Below are 20,353 nucleotides of genomic sequence, written 5' to 3' on the forward strand. Positions count from 1 at the left end.
ACGCACTACCTTTTCTAAGCTCGGGCACAACAGACCTGAGCGCGTATGCGGTGATTTCAAATTTTATAACCACGTACACGCTGCTTGTTTTTCCATGTTTTTTTTTGGTGTCCTATTTTCTAACCACCATCTTTGTGCACATACCTAGCAATAGATTTAGTTATTTGTTTTCTCATAGTGGCATGGTTGCATTGTTCTAGACATAGTCAAAACCTTTTCCGTATGGAACCATATGTGCATTAATAGGAGAAATTAAATAATTGTAATGTCAATTGGAGTAGACCCTAGAACAAATCTAACATGTGACATAACATCAATATCCACTGGAGGAAGAAGAAAATATAAGAAAATAATACCCATATTGTTAGGAAGCATAGGAGGAGAACCTCTCATATGTTTCTTGTTCTTTTTCTTCACCAGGTTTCACATTAGACAACTAAGAAGACATAAATCAAGTATATATCTAGATATGTACACATTTGGAAAAATGTCAGTTCATTAGTTAGTTACAGTTGTTATTTGTGTCAACTCTAAAGGCCCCCCATATCGCCCCAAGTTATAGCTCTATGGTTCCCCCTAAAATTCTATGGATAGAACCTGCAATTTGTTGGTTACCAAAAATAGACGACGGGTTAACACTGCTTGCAGGGAAGAGACCAAGCTGATTTCCTCCAAATATCTATGGAGAGCCACCTCCAACTATCAATATCTGGCAGGCTTGGACCAACAATAACAAGGACGAAGGGTCCTTCTGCACTTTAGGCTCTGCAGAACCAGGGAGGGTGATCCCTTCAGTAAGAAATTTCCTGCCCCCCGCAAGGATATTCAGAGAACTTACTAAAAACAAAGTAGATTATCTCATTAATAAAACTCAACAGAAAGTGAGAATGCTCAAGGATGGCAAATCCTTCAGTGATCCTCAACCTGAACCTGGAGTATGAGAGATGGTGAGACTATTTTTTCAGAAAATACATAAATCTTTGCAAATGATTGTTCTAATTGTTTATAAGATTTGTTCTGAGAGAGCATGAAGAAGATAAAAATGGAAAACTAATAACCTAATGAGATTTGCTAGCTAATACCAATGCCTTATTCATTTGGGCTACAAAGTCAATGAAAGATGCTACTGAAAATCTAATAAAAAATTATCTAATAGCTTGTCTTGCCTTGAAATAATACTGCCTTACAGTATTATTTTGCTTATGCTCCTATATTTGAACTACGCGAGCCTTGTTTTCTGTGTAATCTTATTCAAGCAATTTTAATTAACCCCTTGGATTAAAGCATTGAATAAAAGAGTACATACATCATAACAATGCAATAAACAAAAGAAACCCTTGATCCCATTTTCTTAAAAGAAGATAAAATCACACACAGGAGAGTAAAGATCCAGAAACTATATTTGCATTAGTAATATGAAATGCCTTTTATCAGATGATAGCCAACAATTTCAAATATAGAGTGACCCATTTAAAAGGGGGAAACTACAAGCATTTTATTACAATTTTTGCTCTGCAAAACAACATTACAATCTCAGTTATTTCCTATGACTCTCTAGAACTCTTTGGACCTAACCCTGCAGAAAAGATCTATTTTACAGAGATCTTTCTCAAAAAATTTTGGACCTGAACTAATGGCCTTGAATTCCCTTTTATAGAAAACAAGGGAGCGACAAGCTTCAAGCCATTAGACACTTGTCAACAGAACCGAGCCCTCAAGGTTGTACACAATTCTTGTTACATCATTCCTTGTCCGCATGCTGGCACCCGTGATGAGGTGGAACCAAAATTTCCAACTGATTATTGGTAGAAACAAAAATAATTGAGCCGTGCCGATATCACCCAGATACTCCTGGATGGACTCTAAGATGCTCATTCTATTCCATAGCATTTCTCTTCCTGAAAAGGAAAACAAATGCCGACATGAAAAAAAAATTTCCCTTCAAATTAAAGGAAAATCTCTAGGCTTTATGCCCCAAATCAGAGAAAATGGAAAGAGGAGTTTGGGGACAAATAGGATTTGTTGAGGAGGCATTGCAACTTCCCCGATGCTGTAGAGATGACTAGATGTCGATCCTCACGTGAACAAAACCTTCTTGCAACTCCCCACGAGCTCCCTCCTGGACCACTCTGCCAATGAAATGCAGAGTAAGAGTGGGGAATAGGCCTGAGGTGACTTTTATTGAAAAGAAAGGGATTTCACACCCCTTCTGGCAATCCCCTAAGCTTTCACATCCCCTCTGGCAATGGACAATGTCAAACCAGAGAAAGATCATCCATCCAATGTCATAAAATACACAACGACTCCATTCATAGTTTTGTTCGAACACCATATTCCTACAGATGAAAAAATGTTCTCAGAAAGATGAAAAAACTTATATTTGTTTCTACCCATTTTATCATCTGCCTAGTGAATTTATAACCATAAATTCCTTTCAAAATGGCGATGCTAATCCATGTGAAGAATCATCACTTTGATTTCTTCTACTCAACCTGTCAACTATGGATTTTAGCAATTATGCCTATAACTCAAGTCACCACCATTTCCTAGGCCATCACTCATTTTCTATTGGCATGTGTTCACCTTATGTGAATGATTTTATTCTGATCTTACTCCTCTTTTCAATGTACAATCTTCTACTTTAGGATTTCTGTCGACAAACAAATCTCTGAAATCATCAGAGAACTCGTGATTCATCACACCTGAACTGGAAACTTATCCAAATCCTTTCACATCTCTGAGCTATCATCTTTGACTGTCAAATCAATCATGAATCGACAAGTCTGAATCCCATTTGTTTTGCCCTTTCTCGCAAGCTATAACCGGTGCCTTTAGAAATCCCTCCAAACTTCACATTTGAAACTCAGCCATAGATCTCATCTAACTTGGCAAATCTAACTTCCATTCTCTGCCAACTTAGCAGTTTGACCTTCCAACTATATCTGTGGACCCGCAAATTCTGACTAGGCAGCGCTATATCATCCTTCGTTCAAGCTCTATCAGCAACCTCCCTGCGAGTCCTCCTGATTTGACAAGGACACGTGGCATCTTCTCGTGATACCGCAGTCCATAACCACCTCGCAAATTCCATTGCGGGAATACGAGGACCGTCCAATCTCTTCAATCTTTACCACTGTGTAAACTGCCCACCAACTCCTTCAGGACTTAAAAATCGAGCACCTTTTCCCTCAAGATAAAACATCCTCGTTCATTTTGAACATGTGCAAATTGATGAAACCATTAGTAGACCAGACTTTACTGCCTATGAACCGGTATTACAAAGCTTATTTACCAGTTGAGCTACTTTGCCTGTCGGTTTTGCTGATAACACGCGACACCATCTTGCGATACCGCGATCATTAAAATCCTCACATCTTTAATCGCAGGGAAGCGCTTGTCATTAGATCTATCCATTCTTTAACAGATGGTCAGGATATTTAGCACTTGCCGGTCTTGGGAAAAATAAGTGCGGGCTTAAAAAAAAGGGGGACCAATTATAGAGAAATTATGAACTTGACTTAGGAAATATTATCTCATGAACCCATTTACTAACTTTTGCCTTAGGGAAAAAATGTGGCCTCGTTTATGGAAAGGGTACCCTTGGTTTAAGTGGGAAAAAGTAACAGCGAAATATATCATTTCTAGGGTTTTCCTCACAAAATATAAGAAATTTTGATAACTCCTAAACCCTAAGCCTTGAAATGTTCTCAGAGGATAAAAGTAACAACCTGAAAATCAATGTTTTGGGCTAAAATTTGAATTTTTTATGCAATCAATTTTCAGGGCTATTAGTGGCTCTAGTTGGGGACACTCATTTTTCAGGAATGAAGCGAGAAACCAAAATCTATGGGTAAAGTAAACCAGTTGCAGGGCAAACCAAGAAGAAATCACCTAGACAGGTTAACTTCAACTGAAAAGAAACTAAACTAGCAAAGCAAACCTAACTAATGCTCATGGATAACAACTACTTTAAGAAAAGTAGAACCTCCGTTGGGCATAGAGTCAAAGAAACCACTCTATCCCAATTCGCTTGTGGCCTGCAGGATCAGACCAAGTGTGATGGCTCAAAGGCATCTACCAATGTCAACTTTGCTTTCCTCTGTCATAAACATGATTTTCTCTTGAAAGCATCAAATATAATCTAGTAACATAAGTGGAAAACCATTTTTCAAATTTGCTGGCTACTCCTGTCTGTCCACTATGCTTAACTTTATCACTGCAATTACTATTGAAAATCTGATAACTGTGCAATGACATAGTACATTTACAATCTTATGACATATATGCACATTTTAAATGGGAATGCTTACCAGTATGTTGTATAACACATTATAATGTTCCCCTTTAGGCAAAATGCAGAATGATTATCACAACTTAAGCTTGACTTCATAGCAAAATTGAGGGAAATGAGAACATAATTTAGTGAATGTAACTAGTTGCACAATACGTTGAGAAAAATGGAATGCTCAAGGATAGTGTAAAAAAATCATAAGTTATATTTTTTTGAGGCTAGTAGGCAATATAGAGAACATGTACCTCGCTATCAAGTTGACAATAAAAAGTGAAGAATTATTTCAGTCATCATTTCAATTGAACAATTAACAACATAACTTTTATGTTTTATGCAACTATATGTTGTCAACGCTCTATGTGTTTTGGAATCCAGGCAACTTAGAAATCAGACACAATAAATAAAGGACAAAACTTGTAAATCCGATGCATTAAAGAGAGTAAGCAACAACACAAGTTATTTTATATTAGTCATTAAGAAAAAATGCTATGAAATTGCAAGAGAAATGATCCAAACATAGAGCACTATTTATTCTCTGACTTGAAATGCTTTAAGGTTCACAATACAATTTTCTTTATTTAGTTTACTATTATTTTACGCTAATTTATAAATAATATATAAAAATTTATCGTAAAGGTCACCAAAAAGAAATTATTTTGGGAGCAAGGAAAGAATAACATATTATAATTGAAAATACATAAAGGAAATTAATAGCTATCTTTATGTAGGTTGAAACATGACCAATACATGTCAGAAGTAGTTATTTGTAAACTATGAAAATAAGAAGTGAAAATCCCTTATGATTGTTTCTTGATTTCTCTTCTGATTACAACGAAATTCAATGGGAATGAGCATTGCTTGAAGACCCTCCTCGTATCTCAACATTTATGTTGCCACCTAGTAATCTATTTATATTAGGTTATTTCCTAGGTTTGTTCCTTACCAATGTATAGTTGATGAAGCTTAGGCGATTACACTAATGTACCTAGCAATGTATTTCTTATTTTATTTATAGCCATTCCTAAAAATACAATAGTCCTAAATGCTACCAAATAAAGGTTTTAGATAGATCGTTTATGCCAGGCTAGACAACCAATGGGTACATAAATGAATTAAAATTGTTTGCTTTAGACAATGCTTCAAGGCTCCAAGAAAATTAAATGCCTAGATTATGACAAGCCCTTGATCAACAATAACTACGACATAGGCTAGATATTAAGTTTACAACTATGTATGAAGAAAAAATGTTCTAATTTGATAACCTTCACTTCATATTAATAGTATATAAATATTAAAAAGTTTTTCCTCTTAAATTGTCTCTCGAAGGATTAATCTATATATGAATACTATGTAAGATAAGATTAAAAAGAACATTTAGAGAAACTAAAAAGAGACAAATTAGTATGAAGAAAAAATGTTCTAATTTGATAATCTTCACTTCATATTAAGGGTATATAAATATATAAAAGTCTTTCCTCTTAAAGTGTCTCTCAGAGGCTTCTATATATAAATATTGCCTAAGATGATATTAAAAAGAACATTTCAAGAAGCTAAAAAGAGGCAAATTATTGGGAAAGGATAGAACATTGTCTTATGCAATTGACCCAAAGAGTGAGTGTTATATATATATATATCAAGTTGTGCATGTAAAAAGTAAATGCTTATCTAAAATTTAGATACATCAAGATTTACCCACATGCGCTAGGAAAAACAAATATACTATAGATATATTACTGGGAACATAGTGAAGTTTCAAAATTCAGTACACAATTTTGACAAATACAAAAGTCTTTAATCGTTAATATAAGAGTAATTCAATAAAGAGTAATCCAATAAATTCTTTAGACTGACAAAAACAGACACTTAAACGTGATAGGGACACGGCTAGGGTTTCCTCAAAGAAGTATGACTTTCATCCTTACACAACTTGCCAATTAAATTTTACAATATTAGTACATTGCTTTAGCAAATACAAAAGTCTTTAATAGTTCATATAAGAGTAATCCAATAAATTCTTTAGAATGACAAAAACAAACACTTAAACATGATAGGGACACGGCTAGAATTTCCTCAACGAAGTACGACTTTCATACTTACACAACTTGCAAATTAAATTTTACAATATTACACTCTTTGGAAATCTTAGCTTCTAAATGTAAGTATGCCTTTGACAACTTTCCAAGGCTCAAGATTATAAATAATTTTAGAATTCGTGAATTTTGTATATAAACAAACAATTTGTCCTTTTGACAAACAAATCTATAAGATTTTTGAAATTGCATAGCATGTTTCTGCAACCTTTACAACCACTAAAGCTCTGTAAATATTGTGATTTCCTGAAATTCTTAGATTCTTTCCTCAATCATTATGAAAGTTCGGTAAGGTACGTATCAAGGTCAAGGAGAAGCAAGTTGGAAAGTCGTCATTGTGCTATGTTTCAAACAAGTTCGGTTAAGCATGGACTCATATTTATCGTTGAATTATAATTAGACCTGCCAACCATTTTAAGTAATGTATTGACTTCTAAAACTAAATTTGTAATTTTTTAGGATGGTTGTTTTCATTTTTATTTATTTTTTATTGAGTGAAGTAGGAATGAATACAATAAAAATAAAATTGCAATCCAATAGGACTGCGAAAAAAAGAAGGGAACACAATTACATCAAAACTTCAGCAACAAGGGCTACTATAAATGACCACAACCAGCTGATCCAAAAATACAAAAGCTGAAACATAACCAACTGTATATAACTACATAAACAAGGACTGAAACATTGAAGAATCTAGTATGTCCAAATCTACGAGGACTGAAACATAACCAGCTACATATAGCTGAACCAAACTCATGACACCACCAGTTGTTTTCTTGAAGGATAAATGCTGACATAAAAATACATTATAGCCTGTAATTATGGTACGTTTCTCTTAGTTATGTTTTCTGCCATTGTAACTTGTGCAGGGTGTGGTCATAGACTTGGTCACGTGGAAACCAAGTTTTTGTTTTCATTGTAATTTTTCAGAGGACTGTTTGTGGAAAAGCTTCTGTTTGTAAACAATAAGAATGACTAAATTTCTTCAGATTTATTAGCAGTGTATTGGACTGCCGTACGTTCACATTGTTCTTCCTTGCTAATGGGAATTTTTAATGTATTTGTCGATCCTAATTTTAATTTTTTATTTAAATTTTTGAAACGCAGAGATCAAAAGCAACAAAACACCTAAGGTGCTGTTCCGTCCACCTATTATTGTAAGATGAGCACCTTTTGAAGTGCACTTTATTGAAAAATAGTTGACCATGTTTCTCCTCCTCATGTCTTGAATGTGGCAACGATTTTCTAATGTAACTTTATATTATTTTCTCCTTTTTACATAATATGACTGCAGGATAAATCTAGATTTGAAATATTCAAATTTGGCAGTGTAAAAGGGGGCAAAGTTGTCAAAGGCCATCAGAAATGACCGACTACAATTACCAGGTAATCTGTACTGCACAAAAGAATTAGTTGTTTGGAAGGGGATTGACATGGCAATGCTAGTCTTATGGCATTGATAGTCTTATGGCATTGATCTATGATAGAAAGAAGAACTTCCTTTTCAGCCCCTGATGAAACTTACAGTTGCTAGTATATTTAGGAAGAGAAAAAATTTAGTGTCATGCATGTATGATGAGGGTGGTGATAAATTTTAGTATCCATTTGACCATATTGGTCTGTGGAACTTATCAAAGTGTGTAAAAAATAATTTCACTTTAGTCCTGTTGGGTAGGACGTAAGCTGTAAACCAGGAGACCAACGATTTAAGATCATCACCACAAAGAGCAAAAACCCTACAGAAGATAGCAGTTATTATTAATCACCAAGCAAAAGCAAAAGCAACGATATATTGACTTCCTAGTTCCTACTAAAGACATTCATTATGATTGTTTAGAAAACAATACAGATGCCAATGATATGGTTTTGAAACCCTAACTATAACCCTCGCTCGACATCAAATTTTTTTCTTTCAAAACAGCAAAAACCCTAAATCGTTTGCTGACTGTCTCTGCAATTTAAAAAGCTGTGCCAAATATACCCTAACAAACTTACAGCACAGATACGGTAAAGGCCAAAGCTCGCCAGCAATGTGCTCTCTGGTAAAAATGAAAGGTCTACAGATGTAATTTTTTAAACCTGTTTCGTTTTTTATTTGCAATCTCACTCAAACCTATGCATTACAGTTTAGCAGCAGCATCCACGTCTCAACAGCATGCAAAAGAAACGAAGCCCTAGTCGCCAACTGTCTGTGCCAATCATTTCTCAACTGCACCCAACGATGATCCCCAAAAGTTATTCAGACCCAACGTTTTGCAAGCTCGAGCACAACACAAACATTCTCTGATCTTGGTAAATGAGAAAGCACCTGCAAGCCATTTGCAATGAGGCCACCAAAATACCACCCAGCAAGATTTTGGCTAAAAAACAAGCAACTTCTTGATAGCACATAGCCGGAAATAAAAACTATGCAAAACTTTCTCAAAAGTACATTCGCTGAGGGGAAAAGATTAATCACTATTTAAAATTTATGCCTCCGCAATAGTTCCATGGCAGAAACTAATGGGAGTATTAAAGAATGAAACTTGATTAATTGGCATTATTGATTCATAATGCCCCAAACTAAAAGGTAGGCATATTTTACATTACAGAAACATTTGATAGAATTTGGTCAATTTGGCACACTTGACCTGTAATATACCAAATCAAAAACTAGCTGTAAATAACATTACATAATTAGAGAACGGAGTTTGTTCGGTTGGGCACAATAAAACTGTAATGGCTTGCAAAAATACCACAAACAGCTTACAAATTAAAAGAAACATATATATTACATTGCAAACTGAAGAAAAAAATTGAATTCTTCAATTTGAAACTTGACCTGCAAAGCCGTCCTCCCTATTGAATTTAGAGAAACAGATTCCAACCAAGTCTCTGAACTTTCTAAGCCACGTTTGTGGAAGCACAGTGAGCTATCTTTATATGATACAATACAGAAAAGCTTTCCCTTATCCAACACTGAAACTGAAATTTTTTCTCAAACCAGACTGTTCCTTGCAGCCTTTGATCTCAAACTATCCCACACTTCAACGCCCTGCAAACCCTTCCTAGCAACAAAGAGTCTGTTCCCTCCTGCCGTCATTCTTGTTATCCTCTCGCTGCCCTCTTTATTATTCACCATATTTTTCCTTAAAATCTTTGACTTCTCCCTCAGACCCACTTCACACCATGCCTCTATATCCCCTCCCCTGCCTACAAAAACCTGTTTTCCATACCCCAAAATCCTATTTTGCGCCCCTCCAAAACCTGGAATTGTATCCCCTAATGCCACCCATGGATTACTGTTGTTAAGCTGCCTCAAATCCGCCATAAAAAGGCCCCCATTCCTCACACCTAATTTAAATATGCTGCCAAATTGCTCATTAACTGTCACATCAGCAAAACAATCGTGAAAAGAGTCTGAATTTGCCTGATGAACGGCAGGTCCCGGGTTTGATTCTCGGCACTCCCAGACAGTTTTCTGTGACCTGATGTCCCACAACTTCACATCTGACCTGTAACCGAATGGGCCACCACTAACACTACTAGACATCAGTAAATTGTGTGAACCTATCCACTCCAACTTAGTGGCGGGTGATGATTCCGAGCCTCCAAATTCTATCTGACGTCCCAATTCTGCCATGGGCCGGAAGGATTCAACATCAATTAACAGAATCGTGTGAGCATTCTTCCTGCTGGATTCAAAACTGCTAAAAATCACATTATTTGAGGGACAAAATTCTGCAGCCTGAACGGTTGGCTCATAGAGCCGAACCTCTGGCGATTCAATCTCCCACTGGACAGTTGCACAATGGATTTTCTTATCCAAGTTGTAGACATGGAGGCCTGGGAAATCAACAGCTCCCGCAACAGCAATTGATGGGGAAATCTTGGATAGGGTATCTATGCAGTTAAACTGGGTTAACATAGTTCCATTTTTCCTGAAAAAAGAGGCATCATATGTGTCAGTTTACTCCACAGAGACAATAATTGTAAGAAAAATAAGTTTAATGTCACTATACACATTAGAAGCTCTGAATTCCAAAAGCTAGCTTGAAAACAATTAATAGTATTTCAACCTAACTATGCACACAAAATATCCTTAATCGTCAACAAGAAGAGGAGTGCTTAACTGAACTTTATTTGGTAGACTAAAAGGAAACAACCTTTTGACAGTTATAAGATCTTTTGGTCTATTGAGAAACTTATTGAATAGGCTAAGGAAAAAATGCTTTTCCTCTAAAGCAAGAATACAATCTTTAACAGCTAGACTGCTCTGTTAACCCCCTTGCCTTGAATGTTTGTTATAAACTAGAGGTTCTATAATATACAATCGCATGTTATATGCTATCGTATCCTTCTCCTTGTTGTGGATTTATTACTACATGAATGTCTATCCATATGTAAGACCTAGGTTCGAAATTCCCAGTTTCAAATATCAGACTGCTTAGAGCCTTGTGTGTGAGTGTAATGAGTTCAAAAACTTGATGTAAGGAAACTTTCTAAGAAAAGAAAAACTGGAGAATTTCTTGAAGAAGGGGACCCTGGAGCATTTAACAGGGAAAATTGGGGAATTTGCCACGAGCAAAGGAAAAGAAATGGAAAATTCAACATGAATCTCTCCACGATAAGGAAATTGAGGAAAGTAAAAAGGGCTGAAAATAGGAGGACGAATCAATGCAAGGAACCTTTCGGAAATAGAGAAAATTGGGGAAAGAAAAGAAATTTCAGCGAATTGAACACAATGAGTTCTCAAAGAGAAGAAAAATCCCGAATTTCTGTTGGCGAAAAAACTGAAATAAAATTGAGCGATTTTCCAAAATTCAAACTATTTGAATGAAAAGATGCCAGTCTAGCTTTATCTCTTCTATTTATTTGTTTTTTTCTCTAGAAAAATCCCGAATTTCTGTTGGCGAAAAAACTGAAATAAAATTGAGCGATTTTCCAAAATTCAAACTATTTGAATGAAAAGATGCCAGTCTAGCTTTATCTCTTCTATTTATTTATTTTTTTCTCTAATTAATATTCGCCCACTGTTGAAAACTCAAATATATTCACCTGAGCGCCCAATCGTAGACGGAGATTTTGCTGCCGTGCGAGACAATCACAGAGCCGTCCTCTTTGTCAGCGGACATCGCGGAGGGGAAATCACGCCCGCTGGAAAGAAGCACGGATTTATCCTTCATGTCGAGTCCGTCAAGTGGCGGAGCCGCCATGGCTGATTTCAAGGCGCGTGAAACTCCATAATACTCGGCCTCTGCAATTAGGTCGCTGATAGAAAAAAGGTCGTCCACAGACGCAGGTTTTTTGAAGGTCCTGAGAATAGAAAGCAGAACCGCGAAGAGTTCCGGGTCCCGGTCAAAGAATGCAGGGTTTTCAACTTTCAGAGGAATTGAGGGGGTGTGTAGGAGACTAGCGAGGATCGAACCCTTATCGGCATTGCATAAAGAGGCAGCGGATGTTTGGAAAATTGTTCCCCCAACATTTATTGCAATGATGGCCTTCGGAGCGAAGGACGGCGGGGCGTGCAGCGGAGTCACGCTGCCCTGGTACTGAGGCACTGATGGAGGCATCTTGGACGTATATTGTGTGTATACAACCAGAGGATGGATATTCAATGTGTATACAACGGGCGGATATTTAGAAGGGTGTTAGATACTCCAGGCAACGGAAGGAGAACTTGCAGACAAAGAAGATGGATACCCGGGTGCGTATAGAACCAGAGGGGATGCTTATGGAGCCGACGTATATATATATTAAACTGTATATATTTTCCCTATCAAACGTATATATGCAAATGGAGTGTAGAATAATATCCACTTACAATAGCCGATGTGGAGAGAAACCTTCAGTGCTTTAACCACAAACAAGAATGGATATTATGTGTATATATAATCGTCACGGAGGTATTCTCACTATGCCGCAGGAACTCAAGGTAGATATATATGTTGCCAGAAAAGAGGTATGGAGGGCTGTGATATATTCAGTGTGCATACGCAATACGGTTATATATTCAATCAGGAGCAGGAGAGGACGTGTTCACAATGTACTGTAAGGCTGAAATTTATATAAGCCTGCAGATACAACTGCAGCAAAGTGATATATTCATTGTATATATACATTTGCCACAGGTGGGTGGATGGATACACAGCGCAAGATGAATGGATTCTTGTTGATGTTGTCAACCGCATGTGCGTATGAGTGTACGCAAGAGCTTCTAGAAAGTGTGACAATTTTTATTCTAGATTTCAATTGTGATGGCATGCATGACTTGGAATTTGGACAATCATTTGTGTTTTTTTGTTTTGTTGACTGTTATTATCAATCGTCAAAAGGCACCTTTGACTATCTCAACCCAATTTATTGTTCGGACTATTGTCATAAGCTTTTAATAGGTGGGATTTAATTTTGGAGATCCTTTGAACTAAATTTTTCCGTTGTTGGCTTCAAGTCTTTTGCCTTTGATTGGAGGCGTCCTGAGAATATTCGTAGAAGCTTCTGCAAACATCAGTCCAAAGAGACGGTTTAGGTACCATGTGGACCACTTTTTTTATTAATTTTTCTTATTAATATGAGAGAATATTTTTGTCGTAATTGCCGATATTGCAGAATCATTGTAATACGGTCATTGTTGTAACAAGGGAGGGATCAGGATATTACATCTGTTATTTGCTGTTCAATCCAAAAAGAAAATTGGGAGTTATATATGCCATTCGTTGTTTGGAAATGTGATGATATTGCTGATATATGAACAGTAAATTAAATGAGTTGTCTTGTTAGTATTTTAATTCTAAATCTGATAGTATTGTTATCCAATAATAAATGTTAGTAGGGGCTTAAGGATTGGATTTGCACAAGTATTTTGATGGGTACAATGCAGCAGTATCATTCCATCTCCTGGTAATATATAAAAAAAACTGTTATAAAAGATTCCAGCAAAAAGACTACAAATGCCAAAGATGACTTGTCAAAGAAAGTAGAAACCATCAACTTCAGAGAGTCCAAAAACCGTCAAGAGATTGGCTCAAAACAGTTAAATGGACAGTGGCCACAGGTTGAACAAGAGTAATCGCACTTTAGGACAGCCTTGAATCAACAGAAGACTAAAAAAGAAAGCATTCAAACTGAGATAATTTAATATAAAGCATACAAGACAAGATAGAACAGTCATACAAAAGCCAAACCGAGACAATTAAATGGACAGTGGCCACAGGTCCAGAGATGACTTGTCAAAAAAAGTAGAAACCACTGACTTCAAAGAGTCTGATGATCATCAAAAGATTGGCCAATACAAAAAGTAAACCAAAACAGTTAAATGGACAATGGCCACAGGTTGAACAAGAGACACCTTAGGACAGCCTTGAATTAACAAGACTAAAAAAGAAAGCATTCAAACTCATATCATGTAATATACATTATATAAGACAAGATAGAACAGTCCTATCCATATAGATGCCAAAACATAAATGCTGCATTGTAGGGTGGTCATGAATTTCAAATTTTGCTTTATCCTTGCTATAGCGAAGCAGATTGCTCTAGGAGGTTGCTGCAATCTGAGACATTAGATACAAGATAATCAGAGGCTTGAGTGGGATTGCTCAGTTGCCAATGCAGTGATGATAGTCTAAGAGATAATTTTCTTGACCTGGTGATGTCTTGTAAGGTCATACAAGAGGATTTTCTCCAGACTATCCAACCCTAAGTGTCAATGCTCAAGGTTTTGTTGCGAAGAATCACAATCTTAGGCTATTGGAGATATGTAATGTGGCATGTTGATCCTCTAGAGTTAAAAGATTGACTAAGCACTCCCCCATGAGAGGGAGGAAAGAAAGTTGCGGTTTAGCTGGTTTAGACTCCATTCTAGTTGGGAGACCTCATTCAAAAGTGTAGCATGAGACCTGGATGAGTTATTAACAGCAGGGTTCTCATTTACTTGGGACAAGTAATCATGAGACTAATCCAAAACAGGTGCTCCTTCAAGCTGAACCGGCAGGATGAGGATGAATAGCTGTCAGTGATGGGAGAAGTTGTTCCTATGAGGAGCTTGGCGATATGGCAGGGGAGAGAATTGATGTGGGTGGCAAGGAAGCTTAACATGAGTGGTCAAAGGATAAGTGTTCGTGGATTAAACTGTGTTTGTTCTTTTAAGCATCAACATTTCTAATGACTACTTGCACAAACGGTCAAAGACTTTCAATGCAGTATTCTTTCCTTTTCCAAGAAACATGCACAATATACTTAAAATAACAATCTAGTAGAAAATAATATAGGACTGCTTTAATTTCTCTTGAACAAATAACTACTTAAGGATGAATAGTGAATACTAGAACTACAAATCTAACTTTTCATTTGAACAATTCCATTCTCTAATTTACATTAACAGGATAAATCTCCCCTCTTATACATTACCGGCTAGAGTGGATAATATGCCTTTCCTACCCCACTACAGCTTATTATAGAGTAATTTTCCTGATTATCGTCTCAGAAAATAGCTTCAGGACTACCTTTTGCTTGATAGTTTGGTCCCATGTGGTAATTTATTGGCTCTTCTAACAGTAGATGTGATGCATTGATACAACAAATTCTTGCATGAAAAACACTTCCAGACCAAAAGGTAAACGTATCTTACATCAGGTGAATGAAAAGGAATTAGTTCAAAAGGGCAGTGGTCTACAGTGTCCCTTCTCATCTCAAAATTGAATAGAATTGGACACCAGTTTATAGGCAAAGAAAATTGCTTTCCCATTAAATCTTGATTAAATTTTTTGGCAACATTTTCTGACACTTACATCTTTAAAAAAATTATAAGCTTTTAGCAACAATTTCTGACAATATGTAACAGATGTAACAGGAAAAATTCTGTGCACATACAAAAAACAGAAGCTTCCAAATTAAAAGTTAGAAATGTATTTTATATTACAGAATAATTGACTAATATTTGTTCAGTTGGCAACTTGACTCATAATGATCCCTTTCCTCTTCAAATTAGAACAGAATTACACGCTGGCATCTGGGCAGATAGCAAAGCTTACTCCCCAAGTTTTTATTGTAGCAACACTTTCTGACAAAAGACCAAATTATATTACACACAACAAAATTCTACTAACTTGGATTACCCAATTATTGAAAACAGAGCCCAATGCTCTTCTTTTCCAAATGCTTTTGATATGCTTCCAGGACCATTTTCTGACAGTAGATACACTGAGCTACAAAGTTGTATGCACGAAGAAAGTTTTTATTGTAGCAACACTTTCTGACAATAGACCAAATTATATTACACACAACAAAATTCTACTAACTTAGAATACCCAATTATTGAAAACCTATTGTTAAATAGGGCAACATTCCTGTAATGCCTTTTGCCCTACTAAAAATAATTAGAACAGAACCCAATGCTCTTCTTTTCCAAATGCTTTTGATATGCTTCCAGGACCATTTTCTGACAGTAGATACACTGAGCTACAAAGTTGTATACACAAAGAAGAGACATCAATATCATAAGTTGTGTATATTTGAATAAGAGAATTAAAGAATGAAACTGGTTAAGTGGCATTATCGAATACCCCAAACCAAAAGCTAGGCATATTTTACATTACAGAAACAGTGGATAGGATTTGGTCAATTGGGCAATGGGCACACTTGGCCTTTAATATACCAAATCAAAAACTAGCTGTATATTACATTACAGAATTAGAGAATGAAGTTTGTTCAGTTGAGCACACTAAAACTGTAATCGCTTGCAATATTATACCACAAACAGCTTACAAATTTGTTCAATTGGCAACTTGACCCATAATGATCCCTTCCCTCTTCAAATTAGAACAGAATTGCACGCTATTATCTGGGCAGATAGCAAAGCTTGCTCCCCTAGTTTTTATTTAGCAACACTTCTGACAATAGACCAAATTATATTACGTACAACAAAATTCGACAAACTTAGATTACCCAATTATTGAAAACACATTGTTAAATAGGGCATCGTTCCTGTAATGCCTTTTGCCCTACTAAAAATAATAGAACAGAACCCAATGCTCTTCTTTTCCAAATGCTTTTTATATGCTCCCAGAACCATTTTCTGACAGTAGATACACTGAGCTACAAAGTTGTATGCACAAAGAAGAAACATCAATATCAAAAGTTGTGTATACTTAAATAAGTGAATTAAAAAATGAAACTTTGGCTAATTGGGATTATTGAATATCCCAAACCAAAAGCTAGTCATAATTTACATTAGAGAAACAGTAGATAGGATTTTGTCAATTGGGCACACTTGGCCTGTAATATACCAAATCAAAAACTAGCTGTATATTACATTACAGAATTAGAGAATGAAATTTGTTCAGTTGGGCACACTAAAACTGTAATGGCTTGCAAAATTATGCCACGAACAGCTTACAAATTAAAAGAAGAATATATATTACATTACAAAACTAAAGAATGGAATTGAATTCTTCAATTTGAGACATGACCTGCAACGCCCTCCTCTCTATTTAATTTAGAGAAACAGACTCCAACCAAGCCTCTGAACATTCTAACCCACATTTGTGGAAACACAGTGAACTATCTTTATATGATACAATACAGTTATATGATACAATACAGAAAAACTTTCCATCATCCAACACTAAAACTGAAAATTTTCTCAAACCAGACTGTTACTTGCAGCCTTTGATCTCAAACTATCCCACACTTCAACACCCTGCAAACCCTTCCTAGCAACAAAGAGTCTGTTCCCTCCTGCCGTCATTCTTGTTATCCTCTCGCTGCCCTCTTTATTATTCACAATATTTTTCCTTAAAATCTTTGACTTCTCCCTCAGACCCACTTCACACCATGCCTCTATATCCCCTCCCCTGCTAACAAAAACCTGTTTTCCATACCCCAAAATCCTATTCTGTGCCCCTCCAACACCTGGATTAGTATCCCCCAATGCCACCCATGGATTACTGTTGTTAAGCTGCCTTAAGTCCGCCATAAATAGGTCCCCATTCCTCACACCTAATTTAAATATGCTACCAAAACGCTCATTAACTGTCACATCAGCAAAACAATCGGAAAGAGAGTCTGAATTTGCCTGATGAACGGCAGGTCCCGGGTTTGATTCTCGGCACTCCCAGACAATTTTCTGTGACCTGATATCCCACAACTTCATGTCGGATCTGTAACCAAAAGGCCCACCACTAACATTACTTGACATCAGTAAATTGTGTGAATCTATCCACTCCAACTTAGTGGCGGGTGATGATTCTGAGCCTCCAAATCCTATCTGACGTCCCAATTCTGCCATGGGGCGGAAGGATTCACCGTCAATTAACAGAATGGTGTGAGCATTCTTCCTGCTGGATTCAAAACTGCCAAAAATCACATTATTTGAGGAAGAAAATTCTGCAGCCTGAACAGTTGGCTCATAGAGCCGAACCTCTGGCGATTCAATCTTCCACTGGACAGTTTCACAATGAATTTTCCTGTCCAAGTTGTAGACGTGGAGGCCTGGGAAATCAACAGCTCCCGCGACAGCAATTGATGGGGAAATCTTGGATAAGGTATCTATGCAGTTAAACTGGGTTAAGAGAGTTCCAGTTTTCCTGAAAAAAGAGGCATCATATGTGTCAGTTTACTCCACATAGACAATAATTGTGAGAAAAAAGAAATATATGTCACCAAACACATTAGAAGCGCTCTGTAATCCAAAAGCTAGCTTAGAAAAGATTAATAGTATTTCACCTAGCTATGCACACAAAATAACTTTAATCGTCGACAACAAGAGGAGTCCTTAATTGAACAGCTTTATTTGGTAGACTAAAAGGATACAACTTTTTGACAGTTATACGATCTTTTGGTCTATTGAGAAAGTTATTGAATAGGCTAAGAAACACAAGCTTTTCTTCTAAAGCAAGTATACAATCTTAACAGTTAGGCTAAGAAACACAAGCTTTTCTTCTAAAGCAAGTATACAATCTTAACAGTTAGAGTGCTCTGTTAATCCCCTTGCCTTGAATGTTTGTTATAAACTAGAGGTTCTATAATATACAATTGCATTTTATATGATACCATATCCTTCCCCTTGTTGTGAATTTACTTCTACATTAATGTCTGTCCATATGCAAGACCTGGGTCCGAAATCCCCAGTTTCAAATATCAGACTGCTTAGAGCCCTGTGTGTGAGTGTAATGAGTTTGAAAGTTTGATGTAAGGAAACTTTCGAAGAAAAGAAAAACTGGAGAATTTGACAAAATCTCTTGAAGAAGGGAAACCTGGATCATTTAACAAGGAATCTCTTGGAATATAGGAAAACTGGGGAATTTGCCACGAGGAAAGGAAGAGAAATATAAAATTCAACATGAATCTCTCCAAGATAAGGAAATTGAGGAAAGAAAGTAAAAACAGGTGAATTTAGGAGGAGGAATCTCTCCAAGCATTGGAATATTGGGGAATCAATGCAAGGAATCTTTTGACAATAGGGAGAATTGAGGAAAGAATAGAAATTTCAAGGAATTTAACACAAAGAATTCTCAAAGAGAAGTAAAATCGGGAATTTCTGTTGTTGAAACTGAAATAAAATTGTGGGATTTTCCAAAATTCAAAATATTAAATAAAAAGATGCCAGTCTAATAGCTCTGTCTCTTCAATGTATTTTTTCCTCTAATTAATATTCGCCCACTGTTCAAAACTCAAGTATAATATATTCACCTGAGCGCCCAATCGTAGACGGATATTTTGCTGCCGTGCGAGACAATCACAGACCCGTCCTCTCTGTCAGCGGACAGAGCAGAGGGTAAATCACGTCCGCTGGAAAGAAGCACGGTTTTATCCTTCATGTCGAGACCGTCAAGTGGCGGAGTCGCCATGGCTGACTTCAGAGCGCCTGAAACTCCATAATACTCGGCCTCTGCAATTAGGTCGCTGATAGAGAAAAGGTCCTCCACAAACGCAGGTTTCTTGAAGGTCCTGAGAATCGAAAGCAGAACCGCGAAGAGTTCCGGGTCGCGGTCAAAGAATGCAGGATTTTCAACTTTCAGAGGCATCGAAGGGGTGTGTAGGAGATTGGCGAGGATTGAACCCTTATCGGCGTTGCATAAAGAGGCAGCGGATGTTTGGAAAATTGTTCCCCCAACATTGATTGTAATGATGGCCTTCGGTGCGAAGGACGGCGGGGCGTGCAGCGGGGTCACGCTGCCCTGGTACTGAGGCACTGATGGAGGCATCTTGGAAGTATATTCTCTGTGTATACAACCAGAAAGGATGGATATTCAATGTGTATACAACGGGTGGGTATTTAGCGAAACCTTACAATAGCCAATGTGGAGAGAAACCTTCAGTGCAAAAACCTCCAACAAGAATGGATATTCAGAGTATATATAGTCCTCACGGAGGTATTCTCACAGTGCAGCAGGAATTCAAGGTAAGTATATATGCAGGGCTGTGATATACTCAGTGTGTATATGCAATACGGCTATATATTAAGGAGAGAACTTGTCCACTATGCACTCTGTAAGGCAAAAATTTATATAAGCCTACAGATGCAACTGCAGAAGAGTGATATATTCATTGTATATATGCATTGGCCGCGGGTGGGCGGATGGATACACAGCGCGAGATGAATGGATTCTTGGTGGTGTTGTCAAGTGCACGTGCGTATGAGTGTACGCAAGAGCTTCTAGAAAGTGTGACAATTTTTATTCTAGATTTCAATTATGATGGCATGCATGACTTTAAATTCGGAAGATTATTTCTGTTTTTTTAAGTTATTTTCACCGTTATTATAGGTCGTCAAAAGGCACCTTTGACTATTTCAACCCAATTTTATTTTGTCTTTCTTTTGTCATAACCTTTTGATAGGTGGGATATTTGTTTAATTTTGGGGATTCTTTGAACTAAATTTTTCCGTTGGTGGCTTCAAGTCTTTGGCGGCAAGCAGAGAATATTCGTAGAAGCTTCTATAAACATCAGTCAAAAGAGACGGTTTGGGGCCCACGTGGAACACATTTTTAAT

The 20,353-nt window shown here is 36.9% G+C and overlaps 2 protein-coding genes across 2 annotated transcripts; both read right to left on the bottom strand.

Annotated features, from left to right (window-relative positions):
• Positions 1-9,019: 9,019 nt before the first annotated feature.
• On the bottom strand, positions 9,020-12,583 carry LOC131071294 (BTB/POZ domain-containing protein At5g41330). Its single transcript, XM_058007087.2, has 2 exons — positions 11,419-12,583; positions 9,020-10,301 (listed from the first exon to the last, which is right to left on the bottom strand). The coding sequence occupies exons 1-2, from the start codon at positions 11,931-11,933 to the stop codon at positions 9,359-9,361; spliced, it is 1,458 nt and encodes a 485-aa protein (XP_057863070.2). The 5' UTR covers positions 11,934-12,583; the 3' UTR covers positions 9,020-9,358.
• Positions 12,584-16,602: 4,019 nt separating this feature from the next.
• LOC131071292 (BTB/POZ domain-containing protein At5g41330) lies at positions 16,603-19,971 on the bottom strand. The gene is made up of 2 exons (XM_058007085.2): positions 19,051-19,971; positions 16,603-17,945 (listed from the first exon to the last, which is right to left on the bottom strand). Exons 1-2 carry the CDS (start codon positions 19,563-19,565, stop codon positions 17,003-17,005), a joined length of 1,458 nt encoding a protein of 485 aa, XP_057863068.2. The 5' UTR covers positions 19,566-19,971; the 3' UTR covers positions 16,603-17,002.
• Between the last annotated feature and the right edge of the window lie 382 nt (positions 19,972-20,353).

The sequence above is a fragment of the Cryptomeria japonica genome, chromosome 8, assembly GCF_030272615.1.
Source record: "Cryptomeria japonica chromosome 8, Sugi_1.0, whole genome shotgun sequence".
NCBI lineage: Eukaryota > Viridiplantae > Streptophyta > Pinopsida > Cupressales > Cupressaceae > Cryptomeria > Cryptomeria japonica.

Bases quoted from the DNA above. Each gene is read 5' to 3' on its own strand.
- LOC131071292 (XM_058007085.2), bottom strand. From the start codon at position 19,565: ATGCCTCCATCAGTGCCTCAGTACCAGGGCAGCGTGACCCCGCTGCAC. The intron at 17,946-19,050 runs GTGAATATATTA...CTCTTTTTTCAG, and splicing joins GTCTACGATTGGGCGCTCAG to GAAAACTGGAACTCTCTTAA.
- LOC131071294 (XM_058007087.2), bottom strand. From the start codon at position 11,933: ATGCCTCCATCAGTGCCTCAGTACCAGGGCAGCGTGACTCCGCTGCAC. The intron at 10,302-11,418 runs GTGAATATATTT...CTCTTTTTTCAG, and splicing joins GTCTACGATTGGGCGCTCAG to GAAAAATGGAACTATGTTAA.